This window comes from Doryrhamphus excisus, chromosome 5, assembly GCF_030265055.1.
Source record: "Doryrhamphus excisus isolate RoL2022-K1 chromosome 5, RoL_Dexc_1.0, whole genome shotgun sequence".
NCBI lineage: Eukaryota > Metazoa > Chordata > Actinopteri > Syngnathiformes > Syngnathidae > Doryrhamphus > Doryrhamphus excisus.
The window spans coordinates 22285929-22302188 of NC_080470.1; the positions used below are offsets into that span (position 1 = coordinate 22285929).

Consider the following 16260-nt stretch of genomic DNA (forward strand, 5'->3'; position numbering starts at 1 on the left):
ATATATATAACATAATCTGTTCATTGGTCTAGCTGTGGTCATCACTGAAGGTAGAACATATACAGCAAGACACACCAGCACAAGTCTTATTTATGTCTTATTTTCTGTTATTAAGTTTACTATATTGGGAATATGAGAGTACAGGTGACCATGGGCATGTTATTTCATGTGTAAAATAATGTTAAAACGCTTGATTGCAGTTGTTGCTTTTCAGTTATTAGCTTTAGGAGTAATCACTTTTTCCACAAACGGACACGGAGCTTTGGAATTTTTTCAACCTTAATAATAAAGTTTAAAAACAGCATTTTGTAGGCGGCACGGCGGTCTAGTGGTTAGTGCGCTAGGAGACCAGGGTTCAATTCCACCCTTGGCCATCTCTTTGTGGAGTTTGCATGTTCTCCCCGTGCATTCGTGGGTTTTCTCCGGGTACTCCGGTTTCCTCCCACATTCCAAAAACATGCTAGGTTAATTGCCGACTCTAAATTGTCCATAGGTATGAATGTGAGTGTGAATGGTTGTTTGTCTATATGTGCCCTGTGATTGGCTGGCGACCAGTCCAGGGTGTACCCCGCCACTCGCCCAAAGACAGCTGGGATAGGCTCCAGCACCCCCGCGACCCTCGTGAGGAAAAAGCGGTAGAAAATGAATGAATGAATGAACAGCATTTTGTGATGTCACTGACTAATATTTACATTACATTACATTACAATATTTACAGTCTGAAACTTTTAAGTGTGACAAACAAATCTGAAATCAGGAAGTGGGAAAACACTTTTTTTTTACACCACTGTAGGGATCTTAAAGGGGAACTGCACTTTTTGGGGAATTTTGCCCGTCATTCACCATCCTTATGTAAAATTCATTCATTCATTCATTTTCTACCGCTTTTTCCTCACGAGGGTGCTGGAGCCTATCCCAGCTGTCTTCGGGTGAGAGGCGGGGTACACCCTGGACTGGTCGCCAGCCGCCAGTAAGGGTGGAATTGAACCCCGGTCTCCTAGCTGTGAGGTCTGCGCGCTAACCACTAGACCGCCGTGCCGCCCCCTTATGTAAAATATGAACACATATTTCTTTCCCTTTTGTGTTCATTCATTTCAGCTCGCTTACAATGCTGTCTTTGGCATACACGCCTCTAAAAATAAACCTCTAATAAACATTGCATGGTTTGATATCCATGCTGTGATCACGCATTAACATGTACACTGATGATAACATGTAATGTTTGCAGTGTCTTGTCATGTTGTGATGATTTAAAACACTAACCAAACTTTTTTTGAGCCCCCCTTGACACACACACTTAGGCTAGTTCTGTCAACAACAGCAGCATATATACGTATCCTTGGGATGGCTGTGTCTTCCAGCACAGGTGTCGTTTTAGTCCGTAGTCTTTCATGTCAGCTGCTACAATAATAATATGGCTGTAGCTTTGTTAATATACAAGTCAGTTATACTAATGGAACACTGTTGGCATTTCTATGAGTTTTTTTTATGAGGGCTATAGCGTCAAAATAGGTATTTCTTATGATGGCTGTTGCTATCTAGCTTATATTAACTCATTTTCTCGCACTAGAATGCACAGAAAAGGGAAATAAATATGTGTATGCTGTGCGTACGTGCGGCCTGTGGGCTTCTTAGCATATCTACATGGGTTGCTTTGCAAAATGTAAAACATCACTCGCATGCTATGATTTTTCAGTTTGTAGCCCTGAACGGAAAAAGTTTGGACACCCCTGTTTCAGGCCATTTATGAGAGTTGGGCGTCGATTCTAGGAACTCAAAGCTGACCAATGGCTACCTTTCACATGCAAGACAATGTTTTTAGCTATTTGAGCTATTTCCCATTCAATATACAGCCCCGTGTTCCAACAGCAGCCTGGTGCTGTTGGATGGCATCCCAAAAAGAAAACGCCTGGAAGAAATGAAATAAAGACGGTGACTCAAAGCATTTAAGTCATCATGAGTCTGACCGCTTAGTTAGTGCCTTTCCAAAAGCACATCAATCAAACGTCCACCCAAAAACAGAACATCAATATTTCTTGACTAAATAATAATAATACAAATAATAATAATGCCTGACTGGACTGGATTGACAAGAATCCCAAATATCCTGTGAAGGCTGGAGGTGGATCTGAGATAGCAGCCCATCCAAGGAGGAATCTTCTCAACTGGATTCAGGACTCTTGTCCCTGGCTGGTGAACAACTGTCCAACATTCATTCATTCATCCATTCAGTTTCTATACTGCTTATCCTCACCAGGGCATGCTGGAGCCTATCCCAGCTGTCTTCGGGCGAGAGGCGGGGTAAAACCCTGGACTGGTGGCCAGCCAATCACAGGGCACATATAGACAAACAACCATTCACACTCACATTACAGTATACATTAGTATCAAAATATTTCCAGGAAAAAATTCAAAAAAAGTTACAAGAAGAAAGTGGAAATAGTTGGAAAATGTAAACAAAAACAACAAGAAATTTTAAGTCAAAATAAAGTCAAACTATTAAGAGGAAAAAAAATTGTATTCTAACAAGACAAAAGTCGCAATTTTACAAGAATAATGTTGTAATATTAGGAGGCACAAAGAATTCACTTTTTGTAGCATATATTAGAACTAGTCAAAAAAAGATATGATTTCATTTCATTGTAAATGAGAGACAAATAAAACAAATAAATAGTTTTGAGTATTAGGCTGTGAAAAAAGTTACAGAAATAAACAGAAATAAAATCAAAATATTATGGGAATAAAGTCGTAATTATGAGGAAAACATTTAAAAGAAGTTGAAATACTTGGAAAATAAAAATTAAAAAAAACAAAATCAGAAAGAAAAAACAGACAGCTACAATTTTACAAGAATAAAGCAAAAAATAAAGACAAAAATGTCACATTCTAACAAAAAGAAGTCCAAATTTTACAAGAATAAAATTTTAATATTAGGAAAAAAAACAAAACAAAATTTTAGTAGTTATAAAAAATCTCATGTTACAGGAGTACTGTCCAAATAGTATGAGAATAAAATCAGGATGAGGAAAAAAGTTACAAGAAGAAAATGGAACAAGCCATTACAGCCATGACAGCAGAAATAGAACACTGTGAGAACAATTGTGAGACAAAATAATACAATTATAGTAAGAAAAATGTCGTAATATAATGAGAAATCCTTTTTTGAATATTAGGTTGGGGAGAGAGTTATAATATTATGGGAGTAAAGTCAAAATGTAATGCGTATGAAGTCATAATATTACAGGAAGAAAATGTCAGATTATTACGAAGTCAAAATATTTAGAAAATGTATGAAAAAACACACAAATGATAGGCTTTTTCATCTACTTACAGTACATGACAAAGCTGAGATAATGTTTTTCTTGAAATATGTATAACTTCTTAGAAACAACACAAATGAGGTCAATTGATATGTTACAGGATCCATTCCTCCGTGTCCATTTCTAATCCTCATAAAATGATGTTATGGTAGATTGATAGAAGAAAATAGCGCTCACTGTGTCAAACAGCCCTGACCTTGATGCTCCACTTAACATAAAAACTGATTGCTTTGGAAATGATGAAACGAGCTCTGACTCAATAAAACTCCTGTTATGGAGATTCATCTCTGGCTGTAATGGCACAACTAAATGAGAATGAGGCATATTTTTCATTTGAAATTCTAATTTGAATGTAATATGCACAGAAGTTCCCATAGTCTGGACCATCGTGGGTCAAAAAGTGACAAGTTTTAGCTGTGTTATTAATGCTGATTCCTTGTTGAAGCTGTATGTGTGCTTATAGAGACCTCTAGTGTCCAAGATGAAAACTGCAGCACTGTGCTACTCAGGCGGCTTGTGTTTGAGTGTGCCTTATTCCAAGGGGTGTCCAACATTTTTCCAGCGAGGGAAAAATATGAAAGGATGCAAAGAAACGCGTGGCGATATGCCAAGAAATCATGGATCAATAAAAAACTGCATCTGGTTTTGTGATATAGCTGAAAAAATATATTATCATAAATGTTATTTTCATTCATATTGTCATTGAAAAGCACGTAACTTACAACTGTGTTTAATTAAATGCAAACATAATTTTGAGAGCACTCACAGCGTGATGCAGTGTGTAATTGTACTCAAAAATATAAAAACAAGACAATTGGTCCGTGGCCCGGTTCGTGGGTATGGGAGGGGTTGAATGTCGCGGTGCATGTTGGGATACTATTCCTTGGCAAGATGGCAGAGGAGAGTGTGTTGTTGTGATTTCTACATTTAAACTATCTTGACCTTTCTGTCAAGTTTTTGTATTTTTATACTATCGCTGGATTTTTTTGTTTGTACGCGTGTGTTTTTTTAAACAAAACTCGACGCAAAGAGTAAAACAGTGAGTGGACGGCATGCCGCAAAGCAAGATCTGTTTTTGCAGCGTCACGGACACCCAGGTGTCACTATTTCTTATATTCTAAGTGAAATCACTGCATGGAACAGTTTGCGTGTGTGCGTGTGAGTGAAGTAATGCGACTTTTTATTGTGTTTGTGCAAAATTAATTTGAGTGAGTCCACTTTTAAAATGTCAAGTTAGCATAGTGGCGTCACCGTGTTGCTGTTGCTGGTGGTGTGTTCAAGATCAGGATGTGTTGCTGCCGTGTTGTTTGTTCTGTGATGTTGATTAATTAAAAATGTTTTATAAAACACAAACTGAACGTGCTTGGCTCCATGTTTTAACAGTTGAATTAGTTATTTTCAGTTGTTGTGCATAATTAATATGGGAGAGTCCACTTTTAAAATGTCAAGTTAAGCATAGTGGAGTTACCGTGTTGCTGCGCTGGGGGTGTGTTCAAGATCAGACTGTGTTGTTGACGTGTTGTTTGTTCTTTTTTATATATATATTTTATTACAAACTTCAATTACAAAACAGTATAAGCGGAATTACAGGAACATAAAAGTGCAATTCTACAGAACAGTAACATAAATAACAAAAAGTAAGTAACAAAGAAAGGAATGTGCGAGGGATATTGCTTGAAAATAAGAATAACAAAAATAAAAACAATAGAAAACATGTCACTTAAGCTTGTTCTTCATATGAATTGTTTTTAGAACGTTCTCCAATGTATGAAAGGTTTTCACAGCTTTTCTGTTTTTGATTATCAGCTTCAGTGATTCATATAATATTTTCAGATCAGAAGAAAACTGGTGAATATTTGGCCGTGTTGTTTGTTCTGTGATGTTGATTAATTAAAAATGTTTTTGAAAACACAAACTAAACCTGCTTGGCTCCGTGTTTTAACTGTTGAATTTGTTATTTTCAGTTATTGACTAATTGCAGATCAGTTGGGATAATGCTTAATGCCACTTCTAGAGAGCATACCCACCAATCAATCAATCCATCCATTCATTGGTTTTCTACGCCGCTTATTCTCACGAAACATTATTTATTTCTAAAATCACAACGACTAATTGTTGACCTAGTAAAATTTCAGACATAAAAAATTATGAATAAAGCAAAAAAGAACCTGTATTGTACATTATTATATGGTTTTATCATTATCTTGTGTTGTTTTGGAACTGGAATTGATGTAGCAATTCTTCCTACTACATCACAGTAGCCAATAGTGATGTATACTGATGTATAACGTATTTAGGTCCAAATAAAATTAAACTATTAATTACAGCAAGAAGGTGAAACTGATTTTATGCACATTGGATAACAATTGTGATGTTAGATTTTGTATTTTTGTGATACTACACTGATGATTGGTGATTTAAATACACCTCTTTTAAAATCAATAATCTCAAATATACTTTCAGTATCGTGTGTGTTCATGTATACTTTTTATTTAATTTTTTCGTCACATGGCATTGGCATGAATGACATGTTTTTTTGTCTGCTTGGCTTTGTATGAAGAGCAGTAAACCAACATGAATTTCTCATTATGATTGGCTATATGACTGTATATGATATTATGCAACTTTCTTTCAGGGATTGTCAACAGGGCTCGAGGAAGGTTTCGTTATCCAGCCGAATGTAAGTCGCTTTGTGTAGTCAATTTTTTAAAGTTGCAATGTAATGAGAAAAACAAACCAAGTAAAGTAGTCATTTTTGGAAAAAGTTATAATATTATGGGAATAAACCAAAGTCCAAATGTTACAAGAAGAAAAGAAAGTAGAAAATATATAAGAAATATAAATAATTAATATTATTATTTATTTCTTTAAAAATAAATGAGAAAATATTTGGGAGGAAAAAATCCACAACGGGGGGGGATAAAACAGCATAGCTAATGCTAATGATAGGCTTTTTCAACTACATCACAGAGCTTTTTTTTAAGTCTATAACTTCTGAACATGCACTATACAAAATACAACATTTTTAACCATGTGGTCCTGGCTGGAATAAGTTTGGACACCCCTGATTTATACAAAAAAACCAAGGCAGACAATCTATTATGATGGTATCGTGCTTTTAGCCCAGTAAGCTACAAAGCTTCATGGCTAATGCTTCATTAGACTGACGTCCTAAATATCCTTCCTAGGAACAGAACAACGGCAAAGCATCTCATCGAGCGCTACTTTCGGCAGTTAACCGAAGGCTGTGGAAATGGCAACTGCAAAAACGAGCTCTGCGCCTCGTGTCGGGATTTCCAGCCGCTGGATAAAAACTCGGCGGCGGTCCGAGCTCTGGAGCTATGCAAGATCAATGCCAAACTCTGTCAGCCTAAGGTTCCTCCGACAGAATCTGACCCGCAACCAGCTGATCTCACCAAGGAGGACTTTTCAGGTACTGCAGAATCGACTGTCACACCGTGTCCCAAGTATACGAGTCGCTTCATTTAGTTTCGTTTAATGTCGTTCCAGATATTCATTACCTCACAGAGAATACAGTTTTTATGATTCTGAGCGTCTGTGAAGAAGACGGCGATTACTCCTCTTTGATTCGCGTCATCGGCAGGGTGTTCTCCAATGCCGGTGCTTTGGTAAAAAGTTTCCGTAAGGATGAACCTATCAGTGCAGAAGCTCTTCCAAGTGACGAGGTCCAACGGGATTCAGGTCAGATCGGCGTCTCTTTTTCTTCTATTGATGCCTATGAGGTGACAGTGGACATTGACTCTGTACGGAGGGTCTACGATAGACTTCAGACCATCGAGCAGGTGGAGGCGGCGCTCGTCAACGCTCTCGTCTACCTCACTCCTAACGTGGAGCTTGACCTGGAGTACCTCGATGCCTACGAGACAAACCCAGACTACCTGAACATCTTCGTCATCCTGATGGAGAACAGCAACCTCCACAGCCCAGAGTACCTGGAGGTGGCGTTGCCGCAGCTCTGCAAGGCCATGAGCAAGCTGCCGGTTTCTGCGCTGGCTAGGTTGTCCAAGCTGTGGTCAAAGTACGACCTCCCTCACCTCCGACGCATGATGGAGACCTTCCAGCAGCTCATCACATTTACCGTCATCAGCCAGGAGTATGATGCGGAGAACCTGGTCAATGAAGATGAAACGGTGGTGGCGGCTTGCAAGTGTTTGAAAGTGGTCTTCTACGCCAGTCTCGTGGGCGGAGACGTGGACGTGGAGCACAACGAAGATGACGACAGCGAGGAGCCCGATTCGGACGAGCTCACGCTGCATGAGCTTCTGGGCGAGGAGCGTCTCTATAAGAAGGGTCCTCAGGTGGACCCTCTGGAGAAAGAGCTGGGTGTCCGACCCGTAGATAGCAGGAAGCCCCTTATCCCCTTTGAGGACTTCATCAACGAGTCCCTCAACGACGTGGTTGAAATGGACAAGGATTTCACCTTCTTCAAGGTGGATGCGGAAACTAAGTTTTCCTTCCAGACCTGCCCCTTCGTCCTCAATGTGGTCACCAAGAACCAAGGTCTGTACTACGACAACAGGATCAGGATGTACAGCGAGCGCCGCCTCACGGCCCTCTACAGCATGGTGCAGGGCCAGCAGCCCAACCCCTACCTCAAACTCAAAGTGCGCCGAGATCACATCATCGACGACGCCCTCGTCAGAGTAAGTCAAAGAGTTGTATACCCGTCAGTCCTGTCGCAGTACTTTCAAGTATGTCTTGTTGGATTTCCTCCATGTCGCAGTTGGAGATGATCTCCATGGAGAACCCATCCGACCTGAAGAAACAGCTCTTTGTGGAGTTCGAGGGGGAGCAAGGGGTTGACGAAGGAGGTGTTTCAAAGGAGTTCTTCCAGTTGGTCTTGGAGGAAATCTTCAATCCGGACATTGGTAAGTAGCCATCTATACTATTAAAAGTCACTTGGGGGGCTGGAGCCTATGCCAGCTCACCCCGGACTGGTCACCTGTCAATCACAGGGCCGATACATTCATTCATTCATTCATTTTCTACCGCTTTTTCCTCACGAGGGTCGCAGGGGTGCTGGAGCCTATCCCAGCTGTCTTCGGGTGAGAGGCGGGGTACACCCTGGACTGGTGGCCAGCCAATCACAGGGCACATATAGACAAACAACCATTCACACTCACATTCATACCTATGGACAATTTGGAGTGGCCAATTAACCTAGCATGTTTTTGGAATGTGGGAGGAAACCGGAGTACCCGGAGAAAACCCACGCATGCACGGGGAGAACATGCAAACTCCACACAGAGATGGCCGAGGGTGGAATTGAACCCTGGACCGATACATAGTCAACTGTTTCCGTAAATGTTACACACACGACTTAGGCGTTATCTGTGAACCGAGCCTGGTACGGCGATGCTGCAACAATCAGTCGATCATTCGTCATTCGTGAACAAGACCCTGAAATACTTGGGACGAAATGTCACTCCCAACCCGAAGGGTCCAACCCACCCTTTTCTGACTGAGAACCATGGCCTCATATTTGGAGGTGCTGAGTCTCGTCCCAGACGGTTCATATTCAGCTGCAAACCGCCCCAGCAAACATCGAAGTTCGGATTGATCAGACCATCAGGACCGAATCATCTGCGAATAGCAGAGATGAGATTCTCAGACCCACTCGATCATAAAAAGTTATGAACAGAATTGATGACAGAGGGAATAAGGGATGTTGTGTAAACATCAAAGACAAATTAGAGTCCAATCAACCTAGCGTATGCGTTTTCCTAATTAACTCAGAATACACACTTTTGTAAACATTAACAACAAAGCTTGTGTACGTGTTTTCACAGCAATGTCAGCGAACCTGATTACCTATAAACTTATCGTACTCACCTTATTGTAACATTCCTGATCTAAGCCTCCTTGCCTTTGTCTTTGGTACCTTGGTCTTTGTCCGTATTGCAGGAATGTTCACCTACGACGACGACACCAAGCTCTTCTGGTTCAATTCGTCCTCCCTGGAGAACGAGGCCCAGTACACGCTGGTCGGCATCGTACTGGGCCTGGCCATTTACAACAATTGCATCCTGGATGTGCACTTCCCAATGGTGGTCTACAGGAAGCTCATGGGCAAGAGGGGCACCTATTTGGATCTCCCGGATTCACACCCGGTACTGTAGCGTTCTTCTGTTGGTCCCAACAAGTTGTTGTTACAGATTATTATTATTATTATTACACCTTTAGATTGAGTCTAATAACTTCTCATAGAAGGCCTTCTTCGCACATCAACTCAGCACAGAGTTGCACAACACTTAGACATGACTCCTGGAATGACTCCTCAAATACCATTTGTAAACCTTTCAAATTGTATGATCACAGATTACTTTCCCGAACCAGGAAGACTAAAGGCTAAAGAGAAGAAATAGCTGAAGCTAAAATTTGCAAGCACATTAGTTCCAGCAAAAATGTCAGTGGTCTCGAACAACCAAACAACCAAAGCTCACTCAGCTCTCCTCCCCTTTAAATTTGGAAAATTTTGCCTTTTTCACAGGTATTTCTTGTAATATTATGACTTATATTGACTGATATTTTTTGACCTCATTCCCATAAAATATATTTTTCCGCAACGTAATTTACCCAAATTGACCATGTTATTCATTGTTTTGTTTGTTTTTCACAATATTATGGTTTTAAAAAATGACTTTTTTTTCTTTACTTTTTTCTTTAATATATCAACAATATGCTACTGAAATGATGTTTTTCCTCATATTATTATGACGTTCTTCTCATGAAACCCATAATATAAGCCAAAGAAATTTTTTTGCGCAACCTAATTTCCTTCAAATGACAACTTTATTCGTTACATACTACATGCTACATGCTACATACTAATTGCTACATGCTACATACTACATACTACATACTACATACTTTATTCTAAATACTATATACTATATACATACTTAATACTAAGCATAAACATTTTATTATATAATTTTATTATAATTTTATTTTATTATATAATAACATATTATTTTTCCTCATAATATCAGTTTAAGATCAAAACATTTTTTAAAGTACAGCTAATTTCTTTTAAAGGGGACCTATTATGCTTTTAATGTAGGCGGGTCATGCGTGGAAACATTAAAACAGGCCGTTTCCGTGGCAGCCACGAAATCCAGCTGAAGAAATACAGCTGAATCGGTGCATATTCTGGAAGATCTAGAAAGCTTTCTGTGCTGGATATTGTGTGTAGCTGCTCTATAGGAGTCCACAACTCAATACAAAGGGCCGAAAATTAGCATAATAGGTTTAATAGCTTTAATAATTTCACTTTATTCTTGTAAAATTACTGCAGATTTTTCCGTTTTTGCTGTTGTTTTTGGATTGATGAATAATATTTTTAGAATGGGCCACCCCTGCTGTAAACGTTAACAATAATAAGTTCCACGTGGTCAGATTTTCACCATGATTTGTATATACAGGTATAATGAAGCTATACATACTGTAGGCCACTTCCTGAATTGGTCTCCACGCCAAGACCTCATGAGACCTGACAACCGGCTTGTTGTGTTGCAGGTTCTCTACCAGAGTCTGAAGGAGCTTCTGGACTATGGTGGCAATGTGGAGGAGGACATGGCGCTCACCTTCCAGATATCCCACACAGACCTTTTTGGAAGCCCGGTCTTGTATGACCTGAAGGAGGAAGGAGAGGACATTCCAGTTTCTAAGGAGAACAGACAAGTGAGATGTTGGTTTCGGAGTGTAGCATTGGTGGCGTTGAAATAATCCATTTTGTTCTCCACAGGAGTTTGTGGAGCTGTATGCCGACTACATCCTGAACAAGAGCGTGGAGGTGCAGTTCCGAGCTTTCAAGAAGGGCTTCCTCATGGTCACCAGCGAGTCCCCCATGAAATACTTGTTCAGACCCGAGGAAGTAGAGCTGCTTATCTGTGGAAGCAGGGTGAGGAAGTAAACGTCGCCTGCTTTCAGCAAGGCAAGGTTTTGTTTATTTTACGACTCGCCTCTGCTGTGCTCTCACAGAAACTTGACTTTGAGGCCCTGGAGAAGACCACAGAATATGATGGAGGTTATAGCAAAGATACTCAAGTTATCAAGTAAGTTGTCGAAAAAAAAACACAGTAATATAAGGCACTCTGGAGTACAAGTCACAGGACCAGACAAACCATGCAAAAAGTGCCACTTATGGTACGGAAAAAAAGACAATTTTGTCTCTGACGTTTGTAAACATCAAAGATAACCTAGTGCAGGGGTGTCCAAATTGTGGCCTGAGGTCTATTTGTGGCATGTGGCTGCTTTTTATTGACCTGTGGCACATTCTAAAAATATAATTTCACAAGGAAACTAAAAACAACAAAAGCAAAACTGGAATAAAGTCCAAATTTAGAGAAGAACAGTTGTAATCTAATGAAAAAAGAATTGTGTTGTAATGTTATGAGGAAAAATAATAATAACTATTAGCGAATATTAAATTTATATTTAATATTATTTTGAAATTATTATATTATTATATATTTTTTTAGATTGTAAATCAGAAACAACAAAACAACTTTTGGATTACGGAAAAAGATAAGGATATAGTCAAAATATTATGGAAATAAAGTCATAATTTGAGATGAAAACTTGAAAGAAAAAAGAAAGTTTAAAAATGAAATTAAAAATCAGCAGAAAAAGAAACAGCTGTATTTTCAAAAGATCAAAGCCAAAATATGAAGAGAAAAAAAATTTATTCTAACAACAAAAAAGGGACAATTTTATGACAATAATGTCATAATATTCACACTGAATATTATTAACCTTTATTAACCTTTATAATTATTATTAGCCTTATTATTAAGGCTACCATTAGCACATTAGCATACACAATTCCACATCTTTGAGGCGTCTCTCAGGTGTTACTGAACACAGAATATTTCCAAAAATAATATTTTTGGAAATTTTGGTTGTGAAAAAAGTTTGAATGTTATTGCAATAAAGTGAAAATATTACAGGAATAAAGTCAATAACATTGTGAGAAGAAAATTCACCGGTACAAGAAGAAAGTTGAAATTTTTGAAAAAAATTTGAAAAAAAGTTGAAAATTTTTTTTTAAAAATAGCTGTAATCAGAATAAAGACATTTGCAATATTATAAAAAACAAACAAACTTACAGTATGTCCACGCCAAACTCCCCCAGGCGTGCCCTTATGGACCTTGCAAAATCATCCCCAAGAAATGTCTTTGCTGTTCGTACACATGGACTCACAATAATTATTGGATTTTGTTCCCGGAGGGACTTTTGGGAAACCATCCACTCGTTCGGAAAGGAGCAGAAGAAACTGTTTCTTCAGTTTACCACGGGCACGGACAGAGCGCCGGTGGGCGGGCTTGGAAAACTAAAAATGATCATCGCCAAAAACGGCCCAGACACTGACAGGTACGAACACACAGTACTGAATATTTCATTTTACAGTATATTACTATCATATTTACACCAGGGGGTGTCCAAACGTCTTCCCAATGGGGGCCACATAGTGAAAAATGAAACTTTCGACTTTGATATTTTGGAAAGCAACACATGTACAGTGGTGTGAAAAAGTGATTGCCACCCTTAGCAGCAACAACTGCAATCAAGCATTTGTGATAACTTGCAATGAGTCTTACAGTTGGTTTCAAGTTGGTCGGACATTCTCCTTCAGCAGAATTCATGGTTCCATTTATCACAGCATGTCTTCCATGTCCTGAAGCAGCAAAACAGCCCCAGACCATCACACTACCACCACATGATTTTACTGTTGCTATGACGTTCTTTTACTGAAATGCGGTGTTACTTTTACATCAGATGTAAAAGTTCAACTTTTGTCTCATCAGACCGCTGAGTTTTCCCAAAGGTCTTGGAGATCATCTGGTAAAATTGAGACGGGGCTTAGTGGTTTTGGACTTGGACCTTTTTTGCCACGTGTCTTTCTTATGGTGGAGTCATGAGCACTGACATTAATTGAAACAAGTGAGGCCTGCCGTTCTTTGGCTGTTGTTGCGGGGTATTTTGTGACCTCTTGGATGAGTCATCCATGGCTCTCACTGTGGTTGGCTGGAGTCCCAAATGTTTAGAAATGGCTTTACAATCTTTTCCATACATATAGATCTCAATTCACGTCAGGGAGGGCAATCACTTCTCCACAGTGGGCCATGTAGCTTTGGATTTTTTGTCCCCTACCAATATTACGATGTTATTCTCGTAAAATTAGGACTTTTTCTCGTCAAGTTTTTCCTTTTTTTTTTTTTAGTTTTCTTGTTAAATTCTATTTTTTGAAGGCCGCGGGCCACAAATGGCCCCCATATCTGACTTTGGACACCCTTGGTGTACAGCTTTGCTAGTGAGACATTGTGTTCAGGGTTTATTTTGCATTTTGCATTTTTCAGGTTACCAACCTCTCACACTTGTTTCAATGCACTGCTGCTTCCGGAATATTCTTCCAAGGAAAAGCTGCGAGAAAGACTCCTCAAGGCCATCACGTATGCCAAAGGGTTTGGAATGCTGTGATGAATCCTCTGTGAACATTTTGCTTTTGAAGGGAAAAGTGAAGTCTCTGAAGGACAACCCTACTCTCTTACAAGTTTTTAGCTTTATAAATTTGTATTTCTTTCATTTCCTGAGCTCTACGGGACATTTTGAGGCAGTCACTTTTGGGCTTGTTGCCTCGGATGGTGGCTGCTGTGTGTGGATGTTCATTTTTAAACACAATTGTAGCTCTCTTTATGAGCATATGACAGCTGCAGAACCAATGTTGTACTAGCGGCAAGGACCGTGCTGGGTCAGCAATTATAGCGGCGATGAGCTAGTCAAGTGTCAAGTATGGCAACATTTGAAAGCGCATGCAGAGCTAGATAGAGCTGCTGGATGACGACGACTCATGATGCTTTAAAGAAGGGGTGTCCAATGTCTTTCCTGTCAAATGAAAGGATGCAACTTTGCCATTTTGATATTTTGAAAAGCAACACATGTAGATATGCTAAGAAGTTATAATTATTTTATGAAAATACTGCATATCTTCTTCTCTTAATATTATGAATTTATTCCTACAATATGATTACTTTTATCCAAGCTCATTTGCTAAAAATCGCAATTTTCTCATATCAGGATTAATTTTATTTTTTAATATTTCAATTCTGTGCTACTAAAATGACATAATTTAACCACATAATATTACAATTTTCTTCTTATTAAATTACAACTTGTTTTTTTTCTTAATATAAAATATTTCCAATTATACTCTTTTTTTCCAACTACTTCAGCTTTCTTCTTGTAAATGTTCTCCTCATACTAGTATGACATTATTTCTATAATATTTTGACTTTATTCCCGTAATATAACTTTCCCCCCAATCACATTCATTTTGTTAACTTAAAAAAAACAAATGTCTATTTCAACTTCATGCTGCTAAATTGACATTATTTTTCACAATTTTAAAATCGAGACTTTTTTCTTGTTACAGTACAATTTTTAATATTTATATAATATTAATATATAATAAATCTTAATATTTTGACTTTCTTCTCCTAAAATGACAGCATTTTTTCCCATTCCTGCTGTTGTTTTTCCCAACTATTTAAACTTTCAAGTAAATTTTCTACTCTTATATTATGATTTTATGGAATATATTTTTCCTAACCTATTTTTTATTACAACTTTATTTAGTTTTTGTTTACAGCAAAAAAAGTATTTTTAACATAATATTTTTAAACTTTCTCTCATAATATCATATCAATCATAATTTTATGAGAATGATGCTCTACATCATTCTCATAAAATTATGATTTTTCTCTTGTCACATTACTGCTGATTTTTAAATTTTTTGCTGTTGTTGTTACTGTTTATTAATATTTTTAAAATGTACTGCAGGCCGCTAAAATAACAGCTGTGAGCCCCAAACGGCCCGCTGGGCCACACTTTGGACACCTCTGCTTTAAACGTAGCTACAGCGTGCTTGTGGAATCCATTAAAAATAAAAACTACACCAGGAGGTTGCCTACAGCCACAGCTATTGATAGCAGTGTGTTTTTATAGGCTCGGTGATTATTTGTATTATGGGTTGTTGTTGTTTGTTTTTTACAGCAGTTTTTGAGAAGCTGCCACTTGTGGTCAGCTATGATTGAAGACTTACTTGTGAGGGTTTCTTCCCTTTGGGAAAATCCAAACAGGAAGCAACAACAAAAACTGCTGCAAACTTGTACTATTCGATACTACTTTTTGTTTTGAAGTGATCTGTTTTCCAAAGCTGTGAAAGTGCACTTACATGCAAGATGAAGTCATTTGCACATACTATTACTACTACTATTACTACTAATAATGTTTTTGAAGTGAAGCTGCATGCAAGCTGTATACTTACTGTGTGACATAGAGTATATCTTCATGCCGTCTTTTGCTTTCTTTCATCCTGGATGGTACTTGATGGTGCGTGATGGTGAAGCCTCCTCCTCTTCCTCAGACCTTCATACCCTTCTGCCTGTTTGTTTGCCATCGAGTGTTAATGAACGCACGCGGTAGAGCCTATTGCCAGAAAATACAAAAAATGTGTTTTATTTGTCCAAATGTCTCAGGTCAATAATAAATGTCCAAGTACAGTATTATATTGGAGAGAATGAAAAAGTAATTAAAAAATGAACAATAAACTTTTGTCTTTCATTAGCAGTGTTGGGTCGTTACTTTAAAAAAGTAATTAGTTATAGTTACTAGTTACTTCTCCAAAAAATGTGCTAACTGAGTTACTCCACGACAAAAGTAACAGAAGGTAAGAATTTGCATTTTTTTTAATTTTATTGTAAAGGTAAATAAAAAAATAGAGATTTCATTTTTTTAATTTGATGTCTTGTGGAATTAGTGATTTATGTCATACAAAAATTATAATGCATTTTTTTCCCATTGGCCATTTTGACTGGTACTGTAAATGGAAAATGTCTAAAAAAGATGGGCTGGCCA

At 38.3% G+C, this 16260-nt stretch overlaps 1 protein-coding gene across 4 annotated transcripts; it reads left to right on the top strand.

The window, feature by feature from the left end:
• The first annotated feature begins 4196 nt into the window (after positions 1 to 4196).
• On the top strand, positions 4197 to 15966 carry ube3a (ubiquitin protein ligase E3A). 4 transcript variants are annotated; one of them, XM_058073425.1, is made up of 11 exons: positions 4197 to 4417; positions 5956 to 6000; positions 6509 to 6753; positions 6831 to 7984; positions 8065 to 8209; positions 9246 to 9451; positions 10860 to 11024; positions 11089 to 11244; positions 11325 to 11398; positions 12574 to 12717; positions 13704 to 15966. In XM_058073425.1, coding segments are annotated over exons 2-11 (2412 nt in total). In that variant the 5' UTR covers positions 4197 to 4417; positions 5956 to 5998; the 3' UTR covers positions 13825 to 15966. The 4 variants fall into 4 exon arrangements, 3 of the variants coding, with proteins under 3 accessions (XP_057929408.1, XP_057929407.1, XP_057929409.1); XM_058073424.1 differs by having other exon boundaries at positions 4197 to 4359; XR_009129866.1 differs by lacking the exon at positions 13704 to 15966 and having other exon boundaries at positions 4197 to 4359; positions 11089 to 11398; positions 12574 to 12656.
• Positions 15967 to 16260: the final 294 nt, after the last annotated feature.